General features: G+C 45.9%; 1 protein-coding gene across 2 annotated transcripts in view; it reads right to left on the bottom strand.

Annotated features, from left to right (window-relative positions):
- Window positions 1-27,768, bottom strand: part of SYNPR (synaptoporin) — a 102,987-nt gene that overhangs the window by 38,908 nt on the left and 36,311 nt on the right. The window contains exon 1 of one of the 2 annotated variants that reach the window (XM_027640550.1): window positions 4,505-4,676. The exons of the other annotated variant lie outside the window; for it this stretch is intronic. Coding sequence (XP_027496351.1) covers window positions 4,505-4,528 — 24 coding nt within the window. The 5' untranslated portion in view covers window positions 4,529-4,676. Of the gene's footprint in view, window positions 1-4,504; window positions 4,677-27,768 lie in introns of those variants that run through there. 2 annotated transcript variants of the gene reach the window in all.

The following is a 27,768-nucleotide window of genomic DNA, read 5'->3' as shown; positions in this document are numbered from 1 at the left end:
TTAGAAGCCCCAATCCTTTATCTGGGACTAGCTGTGCTATACACGGCAAACACTCAAATATACCTTTGGGTAAAGGTACAGGGTTTTAAGGAAAATGTGCAAATGCTCTCTTCTTTCGCCTTCAGCAGTTTCTGGTTTGTTAATGCTGTTAAAGGAATCTGAGTCCACCATCAGTCTCATTCTGAGCAGCTCACAGGATGCTTTCATGGGTCAAAGTACAAATAATTCAGCATGAGGGCAGCCTCTGCCCATAGCTGGATTGGGGAAACCCCAGCAAACCCCCCAAACTGGGCATGAGCTACATCCACTGCCCATCCTTGGCATGAGGGACAGAGTACTCACTGTTGCCAACAGGGATGTTTCATCCTTATTGACTCCGTGCAAGTTTGATTGCTTTTCTAATTAAGATACATTTTATGGTAATCTACCAAGCCCCTTTGACTAAATCACTCACTTAATCTGTTGTTAGTGCCCATATGTTTACAGCTTTACAGCCTGCTGCAGCATATTTGCTTTGCCACGGCGCCAGGGAATTTTGGTGACAGATGAGCTGCTGTGCAGCCGTTCAGGTGGTGCAGAGCTCCTCCACCCAGACAGCCCATGTACGGACGGACAGACAGCCCTGGCACCCACTCGGCAGTCTGGAGAGGAGAGGGAAGGCACAGCACTGCAGATGCTCCATGCTGTTCACCTGTTTCTTCCTCTGTCTCTACAGAAGGGCTTAGCACATCTTTCTCATTTTCTTTTCTTTCCTTGCCTTTTTTCTTTTCTCCTCCCAAAATAAGAGGTTTTACATGACAGCTGTAGTTTCACAGTACTGTCACATCCCTGGCCCCAGATCTCATTTACTGAGGAGTTTCACTGCAGGTTCAAGGGCTCTGAGCAGCCCTTTGGCCACATCTGCAAACTAAGGCAGAGCCAGACCCTCCATCTGCACTGGACACTGAATTAAATAAAGGCTGAGAAAGCTCCACAGTTCTGCTCCCACTGCCCCTGAGAACCTGGGCAGGGGTGTATGTCCCCCCAACCCTGACTGTAGCCCAGACACACCAACAGGCCCTTCCAGCTTCTTTGGGGCTGGCACTGTGCCACCACATGCACTGCTGAGGAGCCGGATCTCTCCTGGGCTCTGTAGCAGCCCTGCCTCCAGTGTACGGACACACATGTGCTGTGCTGGCAGGCAGCAGCTCCATCTCTTCATCTTACACCAGGCTGCCCATGCCAGCTCTGGATGAAGGAACAGGGATGTGCTGAACAGGGATGTGGCTCTTACCTGTCCCCAACCCATGGCTCTACTCTCACATGCCTGCATTCCGTACCTGCACGGGCAAAGCTCAGGAGGGGTCCCAAGACCCCAGTTCTGCTCAGACTAGCTGGGCTGAGTTCCCAGCCCACCATGCACAAACGTGCTGAATTCACTAGGGTATGACTGTTTGAAACAATTTGTGCTCAGCTTGCCAAGGGAAAGAGAGCCTGAAAGCCAGACCAGGAAAAAACCAAATTCCAGGTCAAATTGCCATCTGCCATCCTACGTACAGGGAAATATTCCCTGGAAAAAACGGTCATATAATTGTACCAGAACTCTTAATCAAGAGTGACATGAAGAATAAAATACCACCTGCCATCACCAGCAATGACAGGCAGCTGCTATCCAATATCAACACAAATACCTTTCCCCCTGTAGAGTGTCTATTGATCTGAAAAGGATTAACAGAGGTGAGGAAAACACTCATTAAGTCTTCCAAGGACTTGGCTAAAAAAAGAGTATCTGGCATTCAGAAGGAGCCAGATATTTAAGAAATCAATTTCTTTAAGAGTTTAAGGAATTTCTCTAGGAACTGTTTGAGCTGCTAGAGGAGCAGCCAAGAAGACAGATCTCAAAGGAAATGAAGCTCCCAGAATCCAGACACCCCTAAAATAATGCTTCAAACTACTTTCAAACCCTGATGTACCCACTAGAAGGGGATGGTGACTCCTCTATCCCACTGGCACAAATCTCATGCCATGAGGCTTGCAAAGCACAATGATGTGAACCTGCAGCTGCACCAAGCCCTGGTTTGCACATCAGCCTGAAGTCATCTTGCAGAGTGGATATCACACTCCTGGGGAGGCGATGGAGGCTGCTCCAAGGTCTGAGAGGTAAGTGGTGATTGAGGGTACTGGCCTGGGGAGCAGCTGCCCCCAGATCTGCTACCACCAAGTAACTGGAGATGAAGGAGAACCACACATTGTAACGCTAGGATGGGCAAAAGGCCACAGATGGAAAACACTGACGACTTCTGTATGGACAACACGAGGCTTGCCTTGTCTCCCTGAGTTTGTCTCACCATACCCTATAGAGACAGCAAGTAGGGCTGAAGGGATCATTTCTCAAAGTCTTGAAAGCAACAGACTTAACGACATTTTCACTTTGTGCCTCACAATCCCTCGGCTGCTGGAGACCTGCCCTCAGGGACAGGGGTGAGACTTGCCCCTGCCTGCAATCAAAGGAGCCATCCCAGGCCACCTTTCCTGCTTCAAAGCTATTAGGATGAGATCAACTGCCTTCCCTAATAAACCACAACCTGGCTTCAGGGCAGTCTGGCACCCCTGCTATGATGAGTTATGTGCCACAAAAAACCCCAGGCCTTTGGTTTTGTGGGATTGGAGCAGGAATTGTGCTCTTCAGTTCACACTACCCAGCCCTTTCCCCTCCAGGGTCACCCAAACGTGCTCTTTAACCATCACCCTGTTCACCTGGAGGACACTGCACTGAGCCAGATACCAGGGCTTAGCAAAGTCAGAAATGCTCAATGCTGTCCTCAGGCAAGCAGGAGTATGCTTAGAAAGTGAGACGTGCACTGCTCAGACACCCATGCCCTCCACACCTGAGGAGTTAAATGACTGTGAAAAAGGCAATTATTGTTTTGTGCCTTGTTCTCTAACACTGTGGCACACAGCACATTTCATGTACCATGTTTTCTGACACTGTGCCGAGCACATGCATTCAAGCTACACGGCTGGTCTAGCTATATATGGTCCTTACGAAACAGCAATCATGCAAACACCAGAAAGCCACTGCACTGAGTGCCTACTAACTACATTTTCAGGAACCAAGTGCATGGGCTCGCCTGTGGAATGCCCTGTGCCCAGTTGGCTCCCTGTGGGATGCTGTGCACTGGCACTGGCTCACCCCAGCCAGGGCACAGACCCAGAGGAGCTCATGAGCCCGCTGCCGAGGGGCACACCACCAAATATTCCCATCAGCTGCTCTTTAGGCAGGTGAGAAGGCAAGTGCAACTAATACATTTAAGAAAAAAAAAAAAAAAAGGAACAATTAAACTAGTCCAAAAGCAGCTTAAAATGACTAAGCAGTTATTGCCAATCTGAAATTTCTCTCTGGTAGAGTTTAGCTCGGGCTGGCAGACACAATATCCTTACCTTCTCCTGTGGGTTTAATAAACTCAGTTACAGACTTCTAATATCTTATTCAAGTACACTTCATATACCTATTAGTGCACCCTTGTATCATGAGGGTAGCAGATTATTCTGGGTCTAATCTGTTGATTTTCCGTGCAGATACACACTCAAGCATGTTCTCACAGCAGCTCCAGCTTATGCTACAGCTGGAGTTCTTAAAGACTTCTGAAAAACCAAAGCGATCGACTCCCACGGACGTGATTCAAGTATGAAAGAATTAAAGTGCCAATAAATTAATCAATATAATGCTGCAAATTCAAGTATTATGTAGTCTGAAAGTATTACAGCTATATATCTTGCTTTCCTCAGCCTACTATTGCAGTCACTGACTTGTGCTGCCTGGAAAGCTCACCAGGAGCTGACGGGGAGAGATAAATAACTGCACCTCGCTGTTATTCACAGGTAACAAAGAGGTCTCCAAGTTAGCCAAGAGGGCTGAGGAATGAGGCTGCTGAGCTGTACAAAGCAAAGGCAGGGCACCAAAAGTCAGAGCAACAGTCTATTGACCTGTATTAATGATGTTACACTCTGAAAAGCAAACTATTTTCTTAATTAAAGATTTTCGTTATTTCATTAACACATTTCAATGAGAAGCATGTTGCTGCCAACCTGCCATACTTTAGATTGATCTTTCTAAGGTAATAGGCAGTCAGATTTCATACTTCAGCTTGATCAATATTAAATAGCTCTTACTGATTTTTTTTTTGTATCAAATATTGCTGCATTATTTTGGAGGCACCTTTGATTTAAAATGCCGGAAGGAACACGATAAATCAGAATTTCTTTTCCCTTTAATCATCACTGTCCACTGTCTGCTGTAAAATGAAGTGCAAAACAAGTTTTCAAAGCATCCCCCTCTGGAAAGCAAAATACAAATTGAAAATATTTCAACGTATCTAAAAACCATGGAACAGTTTGGCTCAGCATGAGACTACAAAGAAACCAAGCTTAAAAACAATTTTGTGGGCTTCACAATTCCTGAAAAACCCCAGTTTTCCCCCAACCAGTACAGTTACACAAATAAATAGAGATGCATATAACTTACCGGAGCAAATATCACCATACACATTTACAAAAGGATCTATAATCCAACTTGCTTCTCCTGAAATAAAGCAAGGTTTGTCTCATACTAAAAATAAAGGCTCCCAAAAGCTTCTCACAGGAGAGAGAGAGAGAGAGAGAGAGAGAGAGAGAGAGGGAGGGAGGGAGGGAGAGGGAGCAAGCGAGCACCAGCTCCTTGCCTCGCTTTTTATGAAGCAAATAAGGAGAGCAAGAAAATCAATGCTGAGAGAAAGTGAGATGATATACCAATCAGGCAGCAGCCTCAGCCTTGTTTGCAGAGGGATGGCAAAATGCTCATATTATTAGACACTGACTACATACAGCCTAAGTAGAGAAAGCAAATACTTTCCCCTCGATGAGGGGCTGATTGCTTTGCTGTGGTGCAGGTACCACCAGGGTAGGCTGGGAGGTGCAGCCCCTTCCCATCCACTGCTAATGCAGCATCACTTCAATCCTTAGAAAAGAAACAGTTCACAATTCTGGGCTAAAGTTGAACTAAGCTTGAAGACCCTCCAAAACGCTGCCACTTGCAGACTGTCACCAGAGCAGTGCTGCTCCATTGTGGGGTTTGGGGGCTGTTTGGACTCTCTTACATTTTGAGATGTCTTTCACTGCACCTCAGGCAGCCACCCTGCAGCTGCAGCAAGAAGCCCATCCAGAAGGGGGAAAAGACCTCCTAGGTCTCCCATACTTTCATTTGTACTGAGCTCTGCCTGCGCTTGCACAGGAACAGACCTCCAAAGTGCCTTGTGGAATTTGGGCTTTCATCCCTTTTTATGTATCAGAGAAAAGCTACAGGAAACCCAGGGGTTCCTTTGCACCAAAAGGGAAATTTTTTGTGCTATTAACCCACCCAAACAAAACTTCTGCTGTGCCCCACGTGTGTTGGAAGAAGGAGGAGGTAGCAGGGGATAAGCTCATTGCCTCAACACACAGGTACCTGTTTGCTCATAGGACACGTCCGTGGCAAACACACATCACTTCTTCAGGAAGGTGCCACATTTGCTCCCCCCAGCAGCTACACACAGACACAAACCTCACACACTGTCACAGCAAACCTCCTCATGAGAGGGGTTTCAGGCCAGTCTCGTGGTCTCAGCTCTGCATTCAGGACATTAGCACATTAAGGGCAGGAATGGATTCACAGGTCTCTCTCAGCAGACCCTTACTTTTGCCCCACCACCACTGTGATGTTTACTGATCATTGTTTTGCCCTCTTTTCTACACATGGCATCAAATATTTTCAAATACATGTGAGTTAATGGCTGAGACATAAGGTAAACTTTCCCTTTTATTTGGAGACAGAAGTTACATGCTGGTATACAGAAACACCTGCAGGGTGACAACAGTTCTCTGCACAGCAAAATTGGAGTACAGTTACTTCTCTCCAGCAGTTTCGGATTTATGTTGTACAAGAAGTGCTGGAATTCACAGGGAAAATCCTGAAGACAAAACCAAGGAGGCTGAATTAATCTGATAATTCACTTCATGTGTTGGGGGCTGGCACTTCTAGCACAATCCAGGCAGAGGAGGCTCTGACAGCTCTTTATGAGCACAGTACTCCAGGCCCCTTTCCCACAAGCAGAAGCCACACTGCCAGGCTGACAGATGTCACTGCTGACTATGTGGCTCTGTGTTTCCAACAGATACAGCCTGATGCTGGCTGATGCTGTAACAAGGAGACACTGCAACGCTCAGAGAGTTCTCCAGGATGAAGCACTGCTCTGCTGCGTGGTGCATTTTAACATACATGAAAACATTCACCATCTACCTGCACGCTGCCTGAGTCCCATCCATGAAGGTTACACTGCACAGCGACTCTGGTCTGCAGAGCTGAGCAGTACCTGCCTCCCCCTACACCATGAGCAGCCCTTTGATGCCTTATCACTGCAGGAGCTGCACTCTGCAGTCACACTCACGCTGCACATGGGCAAAGATGACCAAGGACCACACAAAACTTACCACCCACTGCATCAGCACAAGGGGTGATGCTGGTTCTCCCACACCCCTGGGAACTCTTCTCCAGCCTGCGGGTGCCTGGGTTGCTCCCACACATTGGAGGAGGATGGCAGGAGGATGCTCAGCCTGCCTCAGCTCCCCAGATGATACATATCATTGCTCCTGGCCTTCTTCATTGCATTCAGCTCTCCAGCTGGCACTCAAATGCGCTGTATCTCATGGTGACCAGCCTCTTGATGCAAGGTGTGACAGTAAGTGAAATGCAAACACCTCTCGTATCATTTTCCAGTGAGATAATTTTATTTTCCCTTCCCACAGCTAACAACTGCTGTTACTTACACTCACTGAAGTCTTCTGGAAACTTTAAAAAACATACATTAAAACAGCTTTGCAGAGCCGAGAGCTGCCATTTCTCCGTCCTCTAAAATATGTGCCCACTTGGTCACCTGTGTGGGATGTTTGGGTACAGGATGCAGCTTTAGCCAGAGCATGATGGGTTGCAGCAGACAATGGCCTGTCCTGTCACCCACCTTTTTCAAATAATGCTGCAACATGGACTCCACGGCATATAGAAAACAAAGCCTGCTTTTTTTCCCCCCAAGTCAGTGATATACCACCAATGTTGTGGATCTGGTCTAACATGAAAGTGAACACGTCAGTGTTTGCTGACAAGGCAAAACACTTATCGGGCTGCGGCAGACCCTGCAGCACTGCAGGCTGGTCCTTACCCCAGCTTTATTACATTCCTTTGCAAAAATTCATCTGAAGTACTGGATGGGGCATCTGGCATCACTAACCACAGAAAGAACTGCTGCCAGTGCTATGCCACATCTCTGCTGTATCAGAGCTTTCCACTTTTGATTTTTGAGTTAAGAGTTTCAAAGGAAACTAAAAATTTCTTGGGATTTAAGCCCCAAACTACTTCAGATACTACTGAAAAGCAATACACATCCAGCAGATTTCCATCAGCTTTGCTACATGACTCTGGGTCTCAAGAGATTTAATCACTGCTTGTGTGAGGTTCATGGCCAATGCAGCTAAAAGGGATGCAGTGACACCAGTAACAGGGAGGGCTGCAGCCTGGGGAGAGACTTCTCCCCAGGTACAGCAGGACTCAGGGGAGGCATCTGCAGGAGGACAGCACAGAATCATAGAGCCATTAAGGTTAGAAAAGACCTCTAAGATCACTGAGTCCAACTGTTAACACTGCACTGCGAAGTCCACGACTAAACCATGTCTCTAAGCAGCACATATATGTGCCTGTTGAACACTTCCAGCAATGGTGATTCCACCACTTCCCTGGGCAGCCTATTCCAATGCTTGACCACCCTTTCAGTGAAGAAACTTTTCCTAATGTCTGGCCTCTCACCCCGATTTGCTGTTTCTTCTCACCATCCCCAGCCCAGCACAGGGTACCCAGAGCCCACACAGCAGAAGCCCAAAGGCACTGGTTACACTTAGACCCTCTCATTGGTCTGTTGCTTTACTCTTAACATTCTTGCTCATACTACTCCAGGAGCCCTGTTCATGCCTGCATGTGTGTGTGGGCAGATTTACAGATGCCTATAAAATCATGCACTGCATGGTGGAGATGAAGTTTCATTGGTTTAGTCATGGAGGATCTGAGCTGGAGATTTTCCACATCACAGTCCTCAGCTCTGCCCAAGGGTGCATTGCACCCACTTTCACCCTGGCCAGGTGAGGGCAGGAGCAGCAGCACCACCGCGGGCTCTTTAGGTTATGCTACTACATCTGTGCCCACTCCACATTTGGAGGAGCTAATTAATAATATCAAAGCCTCCATCCCACCTGTGCTGCAGAGAAAGCATCAATTAAGGCAGCAGCAGCAGCAGTGTGTGAGCAGGCTGGAGCCTGGGAGAGGGGCTGGAGGCCCAGCTGGGAGAAGAGAATCAGCCAACCTGGAGCTGCTGCTCCTGCAAAAAACCAACCAGCACAGGAAATATTAAGATGGGCTGCCTGTTTGCCAACATAGATTTTAACATTTCCCTCTCAATCTTTATTTAAATTTGGGAAGACAGAAAATTAACGAAGTCTGAGATATATAACTGGAAACCATTTGTTTTTCTTGTGGAAATGGAACGTTTCCTAATGAACCTCCCCTCCCCCTGTGCCGCTCGGCTCCGGATGCAAATATTGCTGCGAGTTTATCAATCTGCAGCTTGTTTCACGCAGTTTGCAATGCTAATGAGTAAACCAATTTTGACATATTATGTAAGCCAGTTTCTGAAACAGAGATTCTTGGCAGGCCAAATGTAAACACAGACACCCTCTTGCATCCAATTTAAATGAGCATGTTGCTGAAAGCACTAAGGGCTTGATTCTGTTGACTTATTCCTGATTTACTCCAGTGAAAAAGAGGAAAAAAAAAGAAAAAATTGTCAAAAAATACCCCTTCAATTCAATTACTAGTGCAGCAGCAATTTGCAAAATGGATCTAATTTTGTGACAAGGAAATGTGCTGGAATAAGCTAATGCAGGGTGGTGACTCGGGCACTGTGTGAGCATCAGCACAGCACACACCCAGGAGCACACATACCATACCAGATGGAGCTAATGGGGGAGATGACAGCTCTCCTCTCCCTCATTCTCCCAAGCTGAAATTAGGTCCATCTAGTGACCCATGGGAGGGACCAGCCACAGAAAGTGACTCCTTTTAGCTTCCTGCCCTTCCACTATGACTTTGCAGAAGAATGTTGCCTAACTGGACAGCAGACAAAGTCCAAGCACAGCACCAGCTGTTTTGAGCCACATGCTACCCCTGCTTCAGTTACACTGGGAACTCAGAGCATGAGGGAATATTTGTTTTAGCACACACTAAAAGTTTGCACCTCACCAGTACATGTCCAGACCCTGTGAATCATTCTCTACCCTGTCCACCTGGCCCAAGCCTGGCCACTGGCCCCACCACAGAGACAGCTGGACACCCTGATTAATGGATTATATCCAGTTTATACAGACTGTGATCTTAGCATCAGAACAACGTGCTGGAAGGCACGTGCATTGGATGGCAGTCTGCAATAACCAGCAGCACACCTTCCAATGACACAGGGATGAGCTGAAGGTCACAGGCTCTGAGGCAGAGGTAGAAGAAAAGAGAAGGGATGCGTTTTTAAAAGCCCCTTAAAAAAGAAGGCTCTACCAGAGAGACGAACAGGATTTTATTAAAGTGAGGAAGGGTTGAAATCAAATCTTTCATTTGCACTTTTCCCAGTACCATCTGGACCATTTGCATCTGCCAAAAGCACAGCGCACTCCTGTCGACAAGTGGAAACAAACGGCACAGAGGCCTACCTGGAGGTGGCCTTTGCCCTGCTATCAACTCTGGGCATTTCCAGAGTGCTTTAAAACTAACACACAAGTGTGAAGTTGAACTGTGATGCTCCTGCCATGACAGAGGAAAAGAAATAAAATAGGAGTCATGTTCTGCTGTGAGGTCGGGTGAGCTGCCACAGAACACATTTATTGCATGTGTCAGGGACCCCATCAGGCACCAGAGCTGCAAAACACCACCTCATACTCAATTCTCTGCACAACATCACGACCAGGATATCATTCATCACACCTAGATCTTTTACATTATAAGGTAAAGGAGAGCAAGAGTAAGAATACTTTTAATCTCCAAGCAAATATCCCATCCTGATCTTTCAATAGCGAGAGCACACCTGAGAGCTCTTCCTTTTGAGCTGTGCAGCACTTTCAAGCTATGATCATAAGCAGCCAAAATGCTACTTGCTGGCTCATCAAGTTTCACCTTGTAAGTTTAGCAACTGCGTATTTCCAAAGTAATTCAAGGTTTTATGGCATAAGTGAAAACTTACTGCTGTCTAGACACAGAAAAAAAAAATGCTTGAATGGAGGGCAGCAGACAAGGAAGCATCACTTGGGATATGGACAACAGGGACATGAGATGTCTGTACAGTCCCAGCACATCAGCATACATCCCGAGCACTGCCAGGTTGGACGGAGCAGCAAAGACTGGGAAGAGAAAGTGCCCCACAGACCTGATGGACCTCACAGGCTCTTGTCCAAGTCCAGCTCTTTGCCAGCCAACAAACCCCCATCACACTGCCAACCCAGCACAGAGCCCAAGGTGGGAGGAAAGCCCAGAGTCAGATCACGACATCCCACCAGAGAGGTGAGGGCAGCAAGCAACCAGCGTACAGACTGAGGCACCACAGCACCTCTCTCCCTCCCTCCTGCTTATCTACACCTGGCACATTACAGTAACAGGCAGGCAAACGAGGGCTTAATTTCTAACACCTCATTTTTACTGTCATTTTAAATGGTTTGGAATAACTCCTGTAGTTAGAAGTCCAGCTGTTAGTCAGGATTAGTCACTTTGGAAAGCCCTCACTGTCCGTTCAAGAATCCCCTGGATTTCTCATGTTCAGAAGTTGTGTTACTGCCACCCGCTTATTCCTAGCACTTTCTGCATGTTTTTCAACATTAAGCCCCATTTTTGCATGTCTTAAATACCAGATACTAAAAACATATAAAAGAATAATCTGAAGGCCAAATGGACACAGACTGGATGATGAAAACAGCATGAAATAAAAGAGAATCAGATTATTTCCTCTTGTAATTTTTAAAGCTATTTAACAGGAAGAATGAAAAAACCTAATTACTGCCAACTGTAAGTTTTCAGCTATGCAGCCAGCAGCGCGCTGTTATTAAACTACTGTATAATTGCCTCTTTTACTCTGCTTCCCACAGAAGTTGTGTTATTTCACTCATAGTTAAACTCATAATATTGGCTTCATAACTAATCCTGTCAATCGAAATCCCCGGGGGCTGGTGCAAGGATAAAAATAGCAAGGAGTTGTTTCTTCTCTCAGCTTTCCTGCAAAGCCCATTTCTGCAAGTGCCGGGGCTGCGGCTCAGCGGTGCCACAGACCTTTGCACCCACCACTGGCACGTGAACGCTGCTGCTCCGGCTCCAGCGCAGGGAGGGCACGGACGGGTCCTTCCAGCAGGTGAGTCAATCTCTTGCTCTGCATCTATCCCAGGCAAGATACATCCCGTTCTTCTTCCCCTCCTGACCCAAGCAGCTCTGGTAAAATATCTCATGTTGGATAGCTGAACCTCACCTCCAAGCCCAGCCATGACTGCCCTATCCCGGGGCTTTGGGCCAGCACTGAAGTTCAGCTGACACTCACGAAGCCTGTGGATGCATAAGACACACAGGTTTGTTCCTCCCCCAAACACCAAGCACTGGAATGGCCTCTCACACACAAACCCCCACCCAACTACATGTTCAAGCACTAGAGATACCCACTGAGATGTCTGTTGGACTCGACATTCTTAGGAGTCTTTCACAGACTAAGTTATACGATTCTATGAGATTAGTACAATTTGTCTGTGCACTTATACAAGACTGCATAAAGCACCGGATTTTACCCTCCAAGTTTTTAAGCTCTGTCTGAACCCATACTGTGCATTGGACTGATGTCCCTTCCTAACTCATGGCATGGTCATTCCCTGGAGATGGCACTGGGTTTGCTGCAGAAGACCCAGGGAAGGTCTCCTGCTGGAGCTTTACATGCCAGCATGTCCTCCCTTCCCCGTGGGATACTCCTCTCACCCAGGACAGCGTGCACAGTGGGGTTAAACTCACTGCTCAGCTCACGTTAGGGATGAGGTGATAGGGCTGGAAGGGGTGAGGGAAGATGGATTTGACCTCACACCCAGACCTACAATCCCTATCTCTGTCTCTCTGGAGACAACAACCCTGTGCTGGGGTTGCTCTCTGGTGGGCACGCACAGAAACTGCTGAGAGCTGGTGAGGAACAGACAGGAAACAACAAGTTTCCCAAAAGTGGTGTCCCAGAGCAAGGTCCCTGGGTGCCCATGCCAGGAGGGAGCCAGTGCTGGGGCTCTGAATGCACCTGGACCAGCTCTGGAGTCATCACACTCGCCTCAAGGAGCCCCTCGCTGTGCTGGGACTGACACACACAGACAAGAGCACAAAGCACACCAGCACACTTGCTTGCACCACTGGGTCCATGAGGGAATCATGGGAGACTGGTTCATCCAAGGTGTTTTTCCTCCTGGAAGAACCACCACCCTGCCAGAGATAGGTGGTACAGCACAGCAGTACCACAATCTTCACTCAAAGCTGCACCTGGACCCATCCTTGGGATGGATGGCAGCAACGTCCATCAACCCAGGAATGAGAAAGGCAGAGCAGTAGTTTAAAAATGCGCAAATAAAAAGAAATATTAAAAAATTGCTCACCCTTTCTCCCACCCCACAGCAAGCACAGACTGGCCCCAGCACAACACTTTGCAGCCACACAGAAACTACTGCTTCCCATGCAAGCCTGAGACACCCTGACCAGCACTCCAGAGGGACCCCAGGGTTAAAAATCCATTTGTGTGCACTGTGAGAGCATTGACTGTGCCCAGAACAACCCTCTGAGAACACAGCTCTTCCCTGAGCTGCATTACTCAGTCCTCTCTCCCGTCACTGAAACTTACTTCACTGTTTCAGACAAAAAGCACCACAGCGCTACTAGGCAAACCAGGAGAGCTTCCACCATGTCCACCCAGCAGAGTCCTGGTGTTCCCAGGGGCTGAAGGACTGCCTTGGCCAACACAGCTCTCAGCAGCCCTCAGATATAAAATAAACATGGCCCAACACAGTGTTAGATTTCTCACCCATGGTGTTTGTGCAAATGAACCCTCAGGCGGAGAGATCTCCTCACCCAGAAAGCTCCAGAGACCCAGAGAAACTGTGTTATGGACGAAGTCACTCCAGTGATGGCTCTGTCAATGAGCTGCCAGCCCCTGGACAGCAAGCAGAGCCCACAGCCTCCTCAGCTGAGCCAGGAGGAGGGAAGCACCAAAATATCAGAGCTGAAGCGAGCCCACAAGCATGACTGAGAACTACCCCTGTGTCCAAGGACAGTATGAGAGAAGGAGAATAAAGAGCAAAAAGGGAAAACTGAAGCTGTCAGGCACAGGAACAGCAAAATCTCCTATAGGAACAAGTATTGGTGATGGCACAGCACACAGAGGAGCTCAGCATGAGCATGAGCAAGACTGCCTCAGTGGAGATGATAGCACATGCCCCCTCTTTGAATGCTCAGCCAGGTCCTCAAGGAGAACATGGCAAAGCACTCGCTCTTATAAACACGGGCCACACAAGACATCAAAATGAACATCCTTGGGCTCTGAGTCTTCAAAGCTTCAAAACCTGACCGGGCTCCTGACCTTCCTCCATCTTCCCTAGACTCTAGTGCTTGCAGTGTGTCCATTTAAACTTGTCAACTCTTCACTGTCAAAGAAAAGGAACTAGAGTCCCAGGCTGTCCTGTGCTTCTCCTGAAGTGGCTCAATGTGTTTTGAGAACTTCCCATCAAAAACCAGTAGATCCTTCAGGAGGAATCTGGAAAAGGAGAGCACAGGCTGTATAAGCACTGGGTAAATCAAGACCAGTCCAACTTCCCATTTGCACAGGGATCCATGCATGCAAGAAAACGTGTGCAAGGTCTCACTAGTCTCCAAATTAAAGTACTATGGATAAAAGGATGAAAATGTATTTCAGTTGACTCATTGGCCAGGGAAAATGAAAAGAAAGTACATTACTGCTTCCATGAGGTCTAATTATCACTGGATTTTAGATGCAAGAGCAAAGCATTCATCTTGCTACCTACTTTTCATTAAACATAGTTCAATCAGAGGGGCCATCAACTTTCCTAGATGGAAGTAATTAAGGAATTCAAGGGCTATTGTGTTTGCAGTGGAGATGGGAGCCTTTCCTTTGGCATTCCTTATGTTCCCAGACGCATCCAACCCACCAAAAGCTTTCAGCCAGCTGTTAGCCCAAGGCTTGTTCCCAGATGTGGGGCACCCTGCTGCTTAGGCAATCAACTCCCACAGCTCCAGCTCCCTCAGAATGTGCAACCCCCATTGCACAGCTACACCCATTATGGGAGCAAAATGCAGCTGCTTCTGGCAATAGACGTGCCCACATGCCTGGGCACAGCAGAGGGGAGATCTCTGTATGTGACCACCTCATGATGCACTTTGAATCTGTAAAGGATGGATTTCTAGTCCCACCCAAAGGAGAACATGGTTCTATGTAACAAGACCAGGCACCCCTGAAGAAACTCCACATGGAGAACAAAGCTGAAGGAAAGTAAGGGCTGGGCCAGAGATTACACCTCTCCAACTGATGCCCCTGCAAGTGTAAGACTAAGAAGGGGGTTATGCCACTGTGCTGGGTATCTCTTTAGTTCTACCTGAGACATGCTGACCACTGAGTGTCATCAGGGTATCTTGTATTGTCCCAATGCTCAGAAAAATCAGTCATGCACTTAACAGCGAGTTATATGCCTGATGCAAATGTCTTACCTGAATCACCATCAGCAGGGGTCTTCCAAACTTCAGCTTCAGGAAGGTCAGGGGGTGAGGTACTGTATTTCCCCTGTGAATGAAGGGGAATGGTGCATTTTTTAAGTTTCACCTTAGGCAGCCACGCAAGTGCTTTAGGCCAGCCTTCCCTGTGGATTGCAGAAGACCGTCCTCGTCCAGCCATCAGAGGGTTTCTGTGCAAATCAGCTCACTGTCCTTGGGCTTCTGCACATTTTGAGCATGCAAGGTTCAAGTACTTGTTATTATTTCTTGAAATGAGGAACCCGTGGGAGCAGCACTTAGTAGATTTGCATGGAGGACAACATTCTCGCAGACCAGTCATTTCCAGTAAAGTATTCCACAAAAGTCTGGGTGTTCGGTACATGCTTGTTGGGAATTTATGCAAATCTATTCTACAAATAATCTTGACAAATAATGCTAAGAGTGAATTTGAGCTGAGGCTGTCTGAGATCGAAGGTGTTAGTTAGGTTATCAGACACAGTGGGTGGCATGCTAATGAGTTCACTTCTTAACTAGTGGGTATAAGTGAGAGGCTTGATCTACAACTGAAAGAAAAAACTGAAAGAAAAATTGAATTTAGAGCACAACAGCTATTGCTGAACAGATTTGCATGTGAGCACTTGTTTTATCGCAATGCCTACATAAATATGTATGGAGCAACTGTTTTGTAGTAGCCCTGTGTATGGACAAGCCTGTAAAATTAGTTTTCTGATCTCAATATTAAAATTGGCCCTCAGCAAGTAATATAAGGTAACAGTCTCTCACAAAATCACTGTTTCCATTAATTTTACTGGCATCACCTTTGTTTATCTGTGTGAGAAGGAAGCATCAAACAGGCCTGGAAGCCAGCAAAATAAATTCAGAGTTATTTTCAAGAGGTCTGCCTGTCTCACAGTTAAGAAAATGCACCATGAGATGGAAGAACAAATGTAAGTCCCATCTTTGCCAGGGTCTAATTTTTCTCCGTAGAAAAGCAGGATGTATTTCTTGCAGCGGACACAAAGCATTTTCTCTTACAAAAGTACCTTCCCTCTTCCTTAAAGCCATTAGAAATGTCATTCACATTACTCTGTGGATGTGAATTGAGCTATTCCCAACAGCCACTCAAAAAATACATAATCACCATAATTACTGGTGGCAACTAATTAACATTCAGCTTCCTCTCTACAGCAGCTACAGCTGGACAACCCATTTATTTCAACCTAAAACTAATGCTCTCCTAATTATTTTCCGTCACGCTAAGCAGCCCACCTGTGTCCGTCTTCACCGGCGTCTCCGTCTGGTGCAGTGCGAGGGCAGAGCCTGGTGAGCACCTCCATGTGCACCGTGTGTGCTCAGCCTGCAGCAGCCTTGCTAACAACTGCCCTGTGCAAACATAGGGACCTGCTCCCACTAATTATACAGCTGCTGGCTCTATTAGCCTGCTTGAGGGGCAAAAAAAAAAAAAAAAGAAGGAAGAAAGAAAAAAGGCAAACGAGTTGCCTACATCAAACATCCCCTGCTTGGCACCATCGCTGGGGAAAAACCCTGCAGCCACCCTGAGGTGCTTAGTGCTCTGGCTTTGACCTCATGGGAGAGGGCAGAGGATAAACAAGCCCATAAAACACACGTGCCTCTGGTTTGATGCTGGGGGCTATTTTCCAGGAAGGGAATGGGGTCAGGGTGGGCACACCAGTGAGCGGTCCCAAACCTTGGCACATCCTGGTGCTCATGTCAAGGCTGGGGCAAACCCCTTGCTGCTACCTTTGTTCCCCCTCCCCAGCCACTCTGTTGCAGTAACAGGACCAAAACTGCTCAACCTAAATACTATTTTAAAAATAAAGACAGCTAAGGATGAGATTGAATCGGTCTGCTTTTATGAACTGCCCAATATCAGTCACTCACTCTGAATAAACTGTACATGTAAATCTATGATACGTTGCTTGTTTCAGTCTACTCCTCGTTCTTTCCTGTAGCCCTTTCAACCCCTACACCACTAATCAGGCAACTTTTTAATCCTCTTTTATTCTCCAGACATACATCACCTCTCTTGGTAGGAAAAGCAATGCCTGCTGCTGCCATCTAGATGAGCTCCAACTCATTAGCTCTGTTTCTTTCCAAAACTCAACTGAAAACTCAATTTCTCTTTTGCTCAAGCCTCTCTCTCTTTGCTATTATCTTTCTACTTATATTATTTCAGCCTGTAATGATTGTAGCACTCCTAGGAACGATACTCTGCAAAATTATCTTGTATTTGCATTCACATTTAAGCTTTCATCATTACACCAACTACATAAATAAATGGGGATGAGAAGGGAACTGACAGTTACTGGGGGAAGCTCTGGCTGAACTTCTGAACTCGGGAATTACTAATGTCTCTTTCTTTCCCTTTGCCCCCACTTCCATTTGTCAGCTTTAGAGTGAACTCTGCAGACACTAAGAGGCCTCTGCTCAGCCCAGCCAGCTCAGATCATAAAACGCACAGCGACACAGTGTTTGCCTCCAGTCAATGTTGGTTAAGACAGTCTAACAAAGTTCAAAATCTATGGGGAGAAGGAAGGAGCTCAGACAGCACAATCTTGTAGGTATCACCTGCTTCAGAGATCAAGGAGAAAAATAAAGCAGGTTGAGAGACGTCATAAGAGTTGTCACAGATGGCCTGAGTGTCAAGGGAAAAAAATAAATAAAATCAGTGCATGCAGATTGGAAGGCTAATTATAAGTAATGTTTTTTATGCCAACATAAGAACTGTGAGCCCCAGTTAAGCTCAGAAATTCAGCATCTGCATGAATTTTTCCCCCCGGTTTTTCCACCTGCTGAGTGGTAAAGTGCCTCCAAATGGAATTGTCCAGCCTTCCCTAAACAAATTTCCAAATCCACAAAAGATAATCTCGTCTTGGCAGCTGACCTGCAAAACATTTTAGACAAGGCTATAAGTAGATGATCAAAATTTATGAAAATGCCCTAGTTCTTGTCAGTGCAAATCAAGCTAAGATAGATCAGAGAATTGAAGTCTCAGCATTTGATAAACCCAAGAGCTGCCCAAGTGCTCCACTGACTGTCCAGGAGCACTTCTGTTCGAAGGACTAACTGCAAACCAGTGTATTTTCTTTGCTATTTTTCCAGAAAAGAATTTAACACAGTTATCAGAATGATGCTATTCTCCAGCTAGCAAAACACTGCTAGGATTGCCCAGGTGAACCTTCTGCATCTTGAACCTTTACCTTCTGGGTTTGCAGACACCAGTAGCTCATGATGCCCAGCCCAGCATCCCAACCCACGGATCCCCACAGCAGCCAGCTCACACCTCCCACTGCACATCAGCTCTCTTGGAAAAGGCACTCAAAGCACCCTTTGCAAGAGCCCTTGCAGATCCCAGAGCCCCACAACTGGCCCAGCAGAGGAGGAGGAATGGGTGAAGGTGTCTGGCACCACGTTTGGGAGCACTGGGGCTGAGGAAGCCCCATGGAGCTGCCTTTCCAATACTTTCCACTGTGGATTCCCTGGTGTCTGGTTGCACATACACCATCTCTGAAAGTACTCTCAGCAGGGGCAGCGTGGGACTTGTGAGGTTTCATTTATTTATTTAGTTACTTCTACAAAACTTCCAGAAATGGAGATTTTTGAACCCCCACCATCCTGCCCATCAAGCTCTGGCTGTCCAGCAGGTTCACAATGTATTCATCCCCCTTGTCAGGCTGCAGGGTGCCAGCAAAAACCGAATTGTTTCATCTGATGGTTAAAGAGGGGACTTACAGATGATAAAACAAACATCACCTTGGAACTAATGGCCCTCTCCAAAAGCCAAGCAGGCAGGAACCTATCACTTCCAACCTCAGCTAGCACTTGCCTGCTTTTCTAATTGCTTTTAGTCTCCTCTTGAGGCAATTAACTCCATACCCACCCCCTGACACCTTCTCACTCCAAAAAGCAGTTTCCAGTGTACTGGCACAGGTCTCTGCATTTGGATCTCAAGCTTCCCCACTTATTCCCTTTCCTCCTCAGGGCTCTGCATGTGTTTGTGTCTGGGCGTGTGTTTTCTCACCCTGATGAATTCATTATTTATGGGGCTGAAAGAGCAAAGCTGCTGAAATCATTTAGCTCTTCTGCATGTCTCTCAAAGGCATAACAAACATTATGGGAAAGCAAATATCAGGCTAGACTGGGTTGTTTGAGGGAAAACACAGAAATGAACTCGGGGATGCTGTGCAGCGGATATGCCAACATGTGCCATGCTTTACTGCCTGGCATGGGGCTAAAATCCTCCTAAAGCCACTCCTAGGCTCACTGCACGATGCCCAGACCAGCCCGGACCAGCACAGGTCAGTGTGCTCCACGGGTGCTCTGCGTGAGGCGTGTTCCCGGGATCACTGATGTGTTCGGCTTTAACAGATTTGGCAAACGGCACTAGAGGGCAGAGCTGTTTACCCTCAGCATATCTGAGACGAGGAAAAAAAAATACCCAGGACTTTGAAGCAGCTTCTGAATTCTCCACAATCCTGTCCAATATCAAAAGCCTGTTAATACATAAAAGCCACTGAACATAGAGTGACAACCACAGGTATTAGAGAGCCAACTGAGAACCTGCACTTCCTTGCTCTGTCTTTACTAAGAGTGAAGACCTCCTGGTGTGGGACAGCCTCTTGCCAAGGCAGCAACAGCACTGCCTGGGCTTCCCCAGCTCTCTGCAGTCCAGGATGCACAGGGCAATACAAATAACACAGGGCTCCCTCTGCAGCAGGGTAACAAAGTCTATCCTCTTTCCATCACTGACGTGGATAAAAAGGCTTTATTCAACAGGAAGCTTTGATCACAGAGATCTGAAATTACGGATGGCACTGACACTCTGCTGAGCAGGCTTGCTGCTAAGCACCTTGAGAGATGGAAAATGCTTCCAACCAGACAAAACCTCCCAGGTTTTAGCTTTTGTTTTGAGCAGATGACCAGAGCCCAAGGGAGCACCTGTAAGTGGGCAAGCAGGACTGTTTGAGTGCACATCCACCCCATGAACCACAGGATCGACATTTCAGAGAGCACCTCCACCTGCCACCACTACATCTGCCAGACCTCAGCTCACTGCACCTGGATCAGGAGGGGTGAGAGGGACCATAATTCCCAAACCTGACCCTCTTATGCTGTTACTTGGAAAGGTTTTTGGACACTTGCTAACTTTAACGCACTTTGCCGCAGTGTTCCTGGTACAAACAGCTCCCTCGGACGAGGATGCTGGCCCTGAAATCACACTCCAAACCACTCATAAATCCTCATCTTATTATTTCCCCAGTGTACACAGTGTGCTTTTCTTTATTATTATCAAAATCAGTCATCCTGCAGGCCTGCCTACTGTTGAGTAAGGAAGCAAAGGGGTCTTGCATCCAAAAGTCACTGTTCCTTCCAGAAGCCAAGGTACTCGTTCATAAAGTACCACACTGCATCATATCCCAGCACCTGGCTCCACTGCCTACAGTGGTACTTCATAAGAAAATCTCTCCTGAGAGGGGAAGGAAAAGGCCTGTAAAACATAACTCAGAGCACAGTGCATTAATGGTTCAAGCAACAGCTTAGAATAATGCTGGCTATCCTGAGAGCATGAAAAATAAGTCTATTAATATTTAAAGAGAAGGACGGAAATACTGGTTTCAGGTCTTAGTCACATGTTGCCCCCTGCCACAACCACTTTATTCCACATCTCTTCCTCCCAGGCACACCCTACATCTCCTTCCTTGCAAAGGCAACAGGTTGACTTATTTTTGTGCAGAATTTGATTTCAATGTCATCATTGCAAAGAGGGTTGGAAGGACCCTCAGAGCAGAGGCCAGGCAGCTCTTTCTTTTCTGGCAGATGTTTGTCTAACTTCTGACCCTCAGTGACTGCAACACTGCAATTTCCCAGGGCAAATCTATCCCAGTGCTTCTCCACTCCCTCCTTAAAATTATATATCCCTTAATATCGTGTCTTTTTCCAACCACCACAGAGAACTGCCCTTTCCATTCCTCTCTGCAGCAGGTCTGACTTACTTGAGCACATCACCTGCTCAGCTCACACCTGCCCCAGCCACTTGGTCAAAACTGCTGCTCCCTCCCTCTTCATCCCTTCAAACCAATGGCTGAATGTGACCCTGCAGCTGTGACTAATACGAGTCTCTTTAACTTTCAGCTGGGTTGACCTGAGCTCACCTGCACTGACCCCAGGCATGCTGGGCTTGGTGATTAAGTCCATGCTCACAAATCCCAAGTATGTCTGGGTTCTTCCTCAGCCCATCAATCACTGCTCCTTCCCTCAGCCCTGTCTGGCCTCACTGAGAGTCTGTGTACAGCACTGGCAACTTTGGGGTTGTGTAAAATCTGAGCAATATTCAGATTTGCAGGTAAAATACCTTCACTCCCTTCTATCTACTTAGCAATTTAGCATGCAGTTATCCTCTTTAAACACAGTTGGGCAGTAGACTAAGATGGATACTGTTCCTATTCTTCAAACAATTAAGTTACTCCTGGAAAGCAGGAAAGTAGTACACTAATATTACAGGCATTTCTTTCATCAGCTGCACGGTCATCCTTTAACTGTGACTGTGGCTATCACGTACAGTGGTGTTTGAGCTCTGTGCTGGGCTCATTAATTTACACTTTAAGTCTGCTGCAAAGTCTCATGACCAGTCTGAAAAAAACAACACTTAATTCTTTCATAGATGCTGACTCTGAATTACAGATCACTCTGGGATAAAAGCTTATGAAAATGAAAAGTGACAAACAGTATACACATATGAGTAACAAATTCAAAAACAATTTAAAAGGAGTAGCTCTCTACCAAGGAGAACATAAAATACTGACATCCCTGCATAAAATGAAATTAAGCCAAAGAAGGTTTAAGCAGGATTACAAAAACATCACTCTAATGTTAATGACCAAAGCTGAACCTGGTTTCAGCTACTCTTCGAGTTTTTAGCATATAGCAATTCTTGACTCTAGCCCAAATACACCTGCCAAACCTTCCTGGATGCATTTACAACAACTCAGATGGTGGTTGGGCAACAAAATATCTGATTTGCACATCCAAATTCTCAAGAAAATCATAAACAGACAATTAGCTCAGACAATTTTTCAATGTGTGCTCAGAAGCTGTTTGACAATTTAATCATTTTAAGTGTGAAGCAGCCTTTTTGTTACTGCAAAACTGTGGCCTGTCATGTGGTTATAAATGAAACACATACAAATTGCAATCTGAGGAGTATGAACCATCAAAGCCAAAGGCCTGGATGGATTTAAATCAGAGCAAGGCTGGCATGAATCAATTGTGGTAAACAAGAGTCTTCAAGTAATTTAACGGATGAATCTCTGTGTGTGTGCATTTGGTTATACATATCATCATATTAAACATGACAGGTATAGAATCATAGAATGAATCACGGACTGGTTTGGTTTGACAGGGACCTTAAAAATCCAACCTCTCTGCCATGGGCAGGGATGCCACCCACTAATACATGCCTATATGATAATTAATAGCTGGCCATCGAGGAGGATCCTGTGCAGGAAGGATGCAGGTGCCATTTCATGCAGTGGTTCTGGAGCAGACTGTACTCATCCTCGCCTGTGTGATGCTTCCCACGCCCATAAAAGCTGCTTCTCCCAGCACCTGTGGATGCAGCCAGTGTTGCCTCCCATGGCAGTGAGGAAAGGGATCCTTCTTGGGGTCTCTGATACAGAGGATCTTAAGCAGCCGTTAGATTGCTCTCCCCATGTCCCTGGGTCACTCCCTTGATCATCCCTCTGCCTTGCATCTGCAGCTCACTTCTTCTGTCTCATACGGCTGCCAAGTATCTTTAAAGAATTATCTCATCAGTTAGGGGACAAAAAAAAAAGGATTAAAGAGTATCAGCTGTGACATTTAAAAACCGAGATTCACCTTGTAGCTGCAAATCCAGACAGTTAACAAACCCATTTTCTCCTCTTCTATCATGCAAGCATTTTTAAACTCAGGAATACCAGCTTTCATAAAAAGCACATTCCATATGAAAGAAAAAAAAAAGTCGTTTTATTTGTAATATAACAATTTGATCCTCTACTCAAATATTTGCATATTTTAATTTTGTAGAAACCTAAAACTGAGACTGAGATCAAAGAGACTGATTTCACCAGAGACGATAGGTTTTATAGAGCTCTGCAAAGTTCTACTGTCGCCTGAAGATGTTTTAATGCAGGAAAGACCATCATATTTCCACCCTGCCAGTTTCAGTTAAGACTAATAATAACACTTATAAACGGCCTGCTGGTTCTTACCTGAACTGTGATTTTAAAACCCAGTTTGGAGGCCACATCTTGTTGTTCATACTGGGAAATTTGGGGCAGGGTTAGAAATGTTTCTATCAGACAGGTCACTTCCAGTGGGTGACACCAGACCTCACATTATGCAAATACTTCATTACACTTCAAGAAAGAAAGAGTAGGGAATAAAGAAAAATCTCCAGTCCTACGTTTATTTCAGTCAGTCATGTAGTATTATATTATTTTATTAAATTTTCTTTTAACTGTTTCTTATTAGAGTTTGCTGGGTCCTCAGTGTAAGGATTGTCAGTGATAAAATTCAGTAATGTTCTGCAGTATGTGATTTCAAATATACACAGGCTTAAATGAGACTTTGTAGACAGTGATACTAAGGAGTGGCAACATGATGGTGTTCGGGGAATTGGCACTGTGACTAAAAACAGTAGTGTGGAAATCAAACACAAGTCAGACTCTGCCCTCACTTTTACATTCATTAAGTGCTGGAAGGTGATGGGATAAATGGGCCATTACTCATAAGGCACAAGGTTTCAGCCCTTTGAACTAACCCCAGCACTGCAAAATTAGATGTCACTGACCCAGTGGTGAGTGATGGTCTCCTCCAGAGCCTGGTTTGCTTATCAGTTGTCTCTTCTGTAGATCCATCTCCTTCTCCCCAGGTTTCATCTCAAGCAGGTTGGCAGTTCCTGCTGCCATTAGGGTAAAATGCTGCTCCATCAACTCTGGTCTCAGTTTGGGGCTTATGGAGCTGCTGTTGGACCTGAGCTTCCTCTGGGAAGGTCAGGATGGATGTGCCACCTGGGGCACAGGGTTTGGAGGAACTGGTATGAATAAGCAAAGAGCAAAGGTTGCCTCTTCCACAGAGCTTACAGCAAGTAATAACACAACACAGTTATTTAGCAATCTTGTCATTGCAGGCAAAGTCACAGCTGAGTCCTGATGGTGCTTTGATTTTAAAGCTCAATCCTTGTAAACAGGTTGGCTGAACTAAGGATATGGATAAGGCAGTGGGAGGCTTTTCCTCTGCAAAGAGCAGAAAACAATTTGTCTTGAAAAAATTAATCACAAAAACATGCCTCTATTTAAACAATTCTTTCCAAAATTTTGGAAGGGATTTCATTTCCCCTGGAACTCAACACGAAAGCAGACATTACATTTGGGTTAACAAGCACCAGAAGTAAAACCAATTAAAATTTTACTGTCAGTGAGGACAGAACCAACAGGGTATAACAGCCTTCCAGATTTTCATTGATATGGTGATGAAACACAAATATTTATGAGCTGAACGCTGCCTCCAACATCATTCAGAAAGAGCCCTTTTTGTGCTCCAACCAACCTGTCAGGATTGCAAGAGAGGAGACTTGCAACAGATAAGCTCTTCACCCCAGCTTGCCCAGCAAGTACTTTATCACTGTGTATCTCTTCTTCATCAGCGCTAGGCAAAGGCAAATGAAAATGTGAGACAGGATAATGCTGCTCAATAAATAAAGAATAAAAAATCTGGGGATAACCTGGAGTGATGAATCAAACTGTTGCACAGAAATATACAAAAGAATCACATGGTCCTTATTTATATCATAGCTGGTGCTATGCCATTGAGGTTGGTGCATTATTAAAAGGAAAAACCTTGAGCTCCTGATAGAGGAACAGAAGATCTCCTCATTCACAGCCAAGGCACAAGAAGGAACTGCTTGCCAGCATCTCACAAAGTCTGTGACCCAGCCAAGAACTGAGCCCAGATTTCTCAGTGGCAGTCCAGCATCATGAACATATCCTTCCTATCAAAGGAAGGCTGGAAGAAATGCCCTGGCAGTGCAAATCCATACAGGAAAATTAAATCTACCTAATTAAGAAAATATTCCTCTGTGTCTGTGAAATCTATTAATACAGGTCAAAAGGAATTTGTCTCATCTCATAAATGTCACACATGCCTCACACTGCTCTGTGCTACCTCAGCAATGTGTTGGAACATGGAGAGAAATATGGCAATCATGGCACAGCACCAAGCAGTGACTCCGGGACACCCTCCGTAGGGCAAACAGGGTCTGCCCACAGGTCCACCTCAGTGTCCTCTCTTCACACTGTACAGCTCAGAAACTCTTCACTGCAAACATCCTTTTCTCCAGTTCTCAGTCTGTGTCACATATTAGTAGTTACAAACCTTTTAGGAAAATTATTCACTTAGTATCTATCATGATACAATCTACAGTGTCCTCAGAAGGCCGTGGAAGAATACAGTAGCCAGAAACTGGAACTGAGCCAGTTATTAAGTTTGAAGCTACGTGATAATTAAGAAAAAAACCTCCAAACCCTTAGGAGGAATGGAGGAAAACCACTCCTCCCATGTGCTGAGACTGTTCAATATCCAAATCTGAAACAGGTACAAGTGCTGTGTTCTTGCCTAGGATGGCACAGGACTCAGCTCTTGCTTCCTGCCCAGGTCATTCCCTTCTCTATATGGAAGAAGGAGGTGTAATCACTAGAAAATATAAGCAAGAAACTTCACCCTAAACTAAGGGAGGGAGGTTCCAGCTTGACTTAACAGGGAAGAACAGAAGGTTACTTGAGATGCTGATCATAAAATCTTTTACAATCACTGTACTGCTTTGCCCATTTATCAGTTTGCAGTTTTGTTCTACTTTCATAAATCAGAATTTGCTATCAAACATTATTTTATGTATCTATGTGGGCGACATATGAACCTGAAGACTGAAGTGTGTCACACAGTCATGCCTCACCTGCGGGGTGGCTGCTCAGCTTAACACCTCCCCAGCCCACATCACCCCAGAGGTGCCAGACAGCAACAGCATGAGTCTCCCTGCAAGATTCACAGGCAAGGTAAAGATTGTAGCACTTGGGAGAAGAATAGGAGTTTTCTGTTGATCAGCAGTGAAAAGGAAACTCATTTGATGTACTGCAGGAAAGCAGGGAGTGCACCTGTAAAGCCAGGGAGTTTGTCACAGTTGCTTAAACAAACACAGAACAGAAAACAGATGATTTGCTTTAAATTCTACTGTAAGGGAGCACCATTTGTGCACTCACTGAAAAAACACACTAAAACACTTAATAATTATGGAGACTACTGAAATTAAACTGTGCAGTATGATGTCAAAACAGGTAACAAGGAAAAATATTTTCAATTATCAATCCCTTAAACCTGAATTGATACAGAAAATCTAGGGGTAAGGTTCCCAAGGTGTGACCATGAGATTACACACAGGACTTCTGCAGTGCCAATCTTACTTCAGGGAGCATCTCCCCAGGTACTGCTTTGACAGCTGAGCCATGAAAAGCTGGCAATGCAGAGAGGCACTTGCCACGAAAAGCCCATGCAGATGAGGAAATGATGGAAGAGAGTTTTGCAGAGCAAACCTGTGGCAGGTGGGATGCAGTTAGTATTGTGCCACCTGCCAGACCATGGGCATCCTGCACCATCCCTGCCTGCACCTCTCTTTTACCTGTTGGGTTGAGCAGCAGTGAGTGAGGAACAGCTGCAGAATGATGCCTTCCTTGTGAGGGACTCCAGATAGGGCTTCTTAAGCAGCTGCTTAAACTCACTTCTACCTTTTCTGACTCTCACAATGTGCAGAGTGAGGTGCTTTTGGCACGTGCAGAGTGAGGTGCTTTTGGCACATGCAGAGAGCTTGGCATGGGATAATTTGCTACACCCGGAAATGTCAGTGTTTACCTCTTGATGGTGCTGATTTCACATCGTTCCCTGGCACTGCAGACAGTGGGTAATATAATAGCTCAGAACACCAAGAAGCACTGAAAGAAAGTCTATTAAAAGCAAGGGAAGACTCCTAAGTAAGTTACAAAGCTGCAGTCACCACAGAGCCCGCGAAGGACAGACAGTGAAGTTCATTAAAGAGCTCTCAGCAAATATTCCTTGTGTCAATCCCACCGTGGAGTTATCCTCCAGCCTCCATCTACACTGGCTATACACCTGGTTCCTCTCAGATGTTTCAGAAACAAGCAGCTCTTGGGACAAGGCACTGCCTGCCTGCTCTGCCCAGGACATCAGCACCCTCAAGGATGTGAACTGGGCTGGGGTAGAGCTAATTTAGAAGCGTTTGATTTTCTCTAACCTGCCTCACAAGCAGCAGCAGCTGATTCCAGCAGCTGAGCTCAGTCTATTACAGCATTTTTCTGAGAAAACAGCATTGGATCTGGGCTGCATCAGGGAAACACACATTTGTTCTTTTCATACCCTCCATCCAGGAGGACAGTCCCCTCTGGGCCAGGCTTCCAGTGTGATCACTCCAAATATACACACGTGGGGAGGAATGGCTGGACACAGTCCTGCTTTTACCCACCATCGGTCATTTGCCATCAATCCTTGCTGCTAGAGAAGGTCAGGCTTCCTCCTCACTCACCCCTGAGCTTCTGCATTAAGTCCTATGCAAAGAGTATCGTGGTACCTGCCTTTAATTATCAGGGTGGTTGACGTTCCCCAGATAAACACAGATTCTGCTCATATGGAATTATCTCCCATGGCACACCTCCGGTTGTGACAGGAACAAGAGGACTGAAATGAGTCTGAGAGCTGTGCACATTCAATATAAGGCTGAGCCTTTAAACTGTCCCATATTCCTTTCCTGGTTTTGGTTTGTTTGGTTGGTTTGTTTATTGTTTGTT

This window comes from Corapipo altera, unplaced genomic scaffold (assembly GCF_003945725.1).
Source record: "Corapipo altera isolate COAL_440 unplaced genomic scaffold, ASM394572v1 55, whole genome shotgun sequence".
NCBI classification, from domain to species: domain Eukaryota; kingdom Metazoa; phylum Chordata; class Aves; order Passeriformes; family Pipridae; genus Corapipo; species Corapipo altera.
Note: the sequence above shows the minus strand (reverse complement) of the source record. Positions and strands in the feature narration are given on the sequence as shown.